Here is a 4,252-nt window from a genome sequence, read left to right as displayed (position 1 = left end):
TAAGTGATCTGTAATTTCCATTCTTCCAAAGGTATCCATAGCTTGTTATGATGCACACAATTGAGTACCTGTGTGTCATAAATAAAGCACAGGTAGGCTCTGTTTCCGCTTTATGCAGACCACAGTATGAAGAGCAACTTTATGTGGAGAAGGCAACTCTTCCCCGGGCATATTTTGCACGCCTTTCACTGTGAAGGGCCAACCTTACAGCACCATACCAAACAGTGTCCCGGTGCTAGTCATAAGGTTTTCACGGCTCAATCATTTTTAGAAGGAGAGTTTCAAGAACATTTTCCTAGTGTTAGTCTGGAAGCTCTGCTGAAACCTATCTGTCCATGGGAGACCCTGGTAGTATTTGAAAAACCAGTGGCATAGCTTCCAGCATCACTCACTGAAACTTGCCCTCACGTCAATTCTGACTCACAACAACACCCTAGAACAGGATAGATCTGCTCCCCACCCCCATCCCTTTGTGGGTTTCTGAGTCTGTCACTCTTTGTGGGAGTAGAAAGCCTTATCTTTTTATGGAGAAGCATCTGATGGTTTCAAACTGCTGACCTTGTGGTTAGCAGCCCCACACATAACCACTACACCACGAGGGCTCCTTGAACCCCTCTGCGATTAGAACTCAGGAACTTCAAATTATGAGACTGACAGTAATATCAAGCTATCACAACACAAGAAACCAGCAAATGAGAAAATTAGCAAAGGTTTTATTTGAAATTTAACTGATACAGTTCCCTCTTTCCTAATGTCATTTTTGTAAGTTACTCAGAGCCTGTAATGTTGTTGTTTTTTAAGGTTGTATACTTACATTTATTTTCTTCAGCAAAATAACATTAGGAAATTTTCCAAACATCTCTTTAAAACTCATCTCCTCAGAGTGTGTGTTTCTTTTTTGTTGTTGTTATTTTTTTTATCCATTGCAAAAATAGTACCCTTGACTTATGATTACAGCATTTTTTTAAATAACTAGTAGATTTGATATTACTGAAATAACATTTGTTACCACAAATAAAAGTCAGCAAATTTAGAGAGTGGTTTTATAAAGTAAAATGTGTGCCTCTTCTTTATACTGGACTGTATTTTTAGTAATTCATAGGAAATAACCACCAACCATCTATGTATCTCAAAAGATATTTATTTCACTCAGCATCACACTAAGAAATCATTGTAAATGTGTTATCATTTGTGTCATATCACCCATAAACCCATGTAACCAAACCTCACTCACTCCCTGCCATTGAGTCCATGCTAACTCAGAGTGCCCCCCACGGGGGTTTCTGAGACTGTTTATAGGAGTCGAATGCCCAGTCTTTCTGTGGAGCAGAGATGCTGGAGATTTTGGACTGCCAACCAGGCAGATCACAACCCAATGTGTACCCTTTGCACCTCTGTGGGAACCAAGCTTACAGAGCTGTAATAGTAGACTGGAAGTGAAGAAATAGGTGAGGGGCCGCCATCAACCCTTGAGAGGAACCACCCAAGAAGTCTCACATAGTATGTGAATTCTATGAAAGACGGACATAGGGATGAAGTGAAGGCACAAGGCTAGTCCATAGATTGAACAGAAATATAGCTAATTGGCACTGAATCAACTCCAACTCATGGTAATATTATATCTCACAGAACCAAACATTGCCCCATCCCGTGCCAGCCTCATGATCACCAGCACCACAGATCTGTTTTGCACCTATTGCGCCAGTGCATTTCAACCAGGGTCTCCCTCAAACTCACTGGCCCTCTCCTTCACCAAACACTATGTCTGTCTCCCACAATGATCCCTCCTGATCATGTGGCCAAAGAAAGTAAGTCAGAAGATATGTCTTATGATCCATAAGATTGCGTGAGTTCGCCTTCAGAAGTAGATCCGCAGGCTTTCTTTCCGGTCTTTCTTAGTCTGGAAGTCCCATAGTAACCTGTTCACCTTGGTGACCCTGCTGGTATTTTGAAAAGCTAGTGGCATAGCAACACATAAGCCACTACATTACAACAACAACAAAATTACATTGAATGCGAGTACATTAAAACCACACGTTAATTTTTCTCTAGATTTTTAAAATAAGTACAAAAGGAAGTTGAAATATTCCCTTCCCATTGGGTTGCTTGCCACACTCCGAGGAGTAAGCAGTTCCACTCGTGAGATATTTTCTAAAGAACGGGTCCTTTCCCGTGACACCCAATGTTTCCATTAGGTATGTAACTGTTGATTCGTTGTAACTCTGAACTTCTAAAAACAAACAAATCTACCCATTAAATTCCTTAGTCTACAGAATTACTTTGCCTCTAGAACATCATGTGATCCCATCGCATAGTAACTTCATATTTATTAATATTGAATTCAGTGTTTCAAAACTATCCATAAATAACCTTCCTTTTGTAAAAGTATTTGTCAGTCATTTTGGGGGGAATTCTTCTCAGCGTACCGGTAAATTAGGTTTCAGTATTACTCTTTTGGGGGGAAAAATGAATACGTTTACATCTATTGGCCTACTATGATGTTTTTAAGTCCCGTAAACACAAGGCAGTAGACTACACATGATCCATTAATTTCAAGAATTTTAAAAAGTTAATTAATGTAGAGTTAAAACAATCTGTTCATTTATAGAACTTTTTAAGGCAGCTGTTTTAAAACATCCGTAAATAGTCATTCGTTATCTACACTATCAATATGAGAAATAGCCGCTCCTAGGGAAGTAGTAACACATTCCATTTCATAATAATAATTTCTTGAGATTTCCCTCATCTTTCAGTAATTGCAAGAATGAAGAACATGCTTATCTTTCAGGTTCAGTTAAATCTCCGGTTTACCAATTTCAGATGCTCACTTCTTGCTCCTCCGTCTCCACAGAGCATGTTCTTCAGCCTGGAAATGCGCAGTGGCTTCCTCCGTATCGCCTATGACTTTGGGTTCAGCAGTGGGCCTGTGCATCTTGAAGACACTTTGAAGAAAGCGAAGATTAATGATGCCAAATACCACGAGGTACCAGTGATCATAATTGTAGTTTGTTTTTGTTCTTGGAACTGCTTTCTAGTGAGGAAGTCCCATGAGGTAGACAAGATAGTAATTAAAGTGAGCATTTTCACATCTAAAGAATTACTGAAGGGAACTCAACTACTCAATCCGAGAATAACATTTGCTTAAAACAGTGGTTCTCAACCTGTGGGTTGCAACCCCTTTGGGGGTCAAACGACCCTTTCACAGGGGTCACCTAATTCAGAACAGTAGCAAAATTACCGTTATAAAGTAGCAACGAAAATAATTTGAGGTTTGGGGGTCACCACCACATGAGGAACTGTATTAAAGGGTAGTGGCATTAGGAAGCTTGAGACCCACTGCTTTAAAAGAATGGATATTTTTGTCATATGAGTGTTTAGATTAAAAGAGTCACTGGAAGATCGTTTTGAATTATTCCATTGGCCAAAAGGCTCCAGCAATGCCACTATCACAAATAGTATTCCTCAGGGATCCTTCTGTACCTCTCTGTCAACAGCAATTTCAAGGGCTCGCATGTCCCCAAAGACAATACCTTGTGACACGCCCACCACAGCTCAGAAGGTGCATGCTTACAATTCTTTCCCCAAATCTCTCAGAAAGGAGAAAAGAAAACAGCAGGTCTCATGACAAAAAAAATATCCTTTCCATATAAACAGACTTCACCAGAAAATGGAATTGCTGATTGCCTAAGCAAGGGTTTTTATGCATGTACGTAAGAAGGAAAAAAATTCTTCCCAATTTTTGTGATCAAAGTGCAAGGACACAAAAGAGTGACTGTTATACTCAAAATTAAATAACATACATCGCAGTCTTCCAAAAACCGATGATTCAGAGTGGGTCATGACACCGTGCATGTTCTTCCTCTCAGATCTCAATCATTTACCACAATGATAAGAAGATGATCTTAGTCGTTGATAGACGGCATGTGAAGAGCATCGATAATGAAAAGAGGAAAATACCATTTACAGATATCTACATTGGTGGGGCGCCCCCAGAAATCCTAGAGTCCAGGTAAGTTTGTTGTTGCTGTGAAACAGTGTACTGCGATGGCTGTTCAGCTTTCAGAAGCCAAGTTTGAGGTTTAAGCTCTCCCACCACTTCCTCCTACCAGTCATGCTAGATGCACAGTCATTTATGCACGCAGGTTCCCTGATGCCAGCCTCTTGAACCCTTAAATTAGCATCTAGTCGATATGACTTACAGTTTCTTTAGTACTTATTGACCAAATCTAGAACATAGTCTTTTTTTTTTTTT

At 39.9% G+C, this 4,252-nt stretch overlaps 1 protein-coding gene across 1 annotated transcript in view; it reads left to right on the top strand.

Moving 5' to 3' along the window:
* Positions 1–4,252, top strand: part of LAMA4 (laminin subunit alpha 4) — a gene marked incomplete at its 5' end in the record, with an annotated part of 175,128 nt that overhangs the window by 133,516 nt on the left and 37,360 nt on the right. The window contains 2 exons of the mRNA XM_030886727.2: positions 2,852–2,983; positions 3,867–4,009. Of these exons, the coding sequence (XP_030742587.1) occupies positions 2,852–2,983; positions 3,867–4,009 (275 nt within the window). The remainder of the gene's footprint in view (positions 1–2,851; positions 2,984–3,866; positions 4,010–4,252) is intronic.

The sequence above is a fragment of the Echinops telfairi genome, unplaced genomic scaffold (assembly GCF_000313985.2).
Source record: "Echinops telfairi isolate 266 unplaced genomic scaffold, ASM31398v2 ScPeMD7_3533;HRSCAF=4204_0, whole genome shotgun sequence".
NCBI classification, from domain to species: domain Eukaryota; kingdom Metazoa; phylum Chordata; class Mammalia; order Afrosoricida; family Tenrecidae; genus Echinops; species Echinops telfairi.
This window is presented reverse-complemented; position numbering and strand designations above follow the sequence as displayed.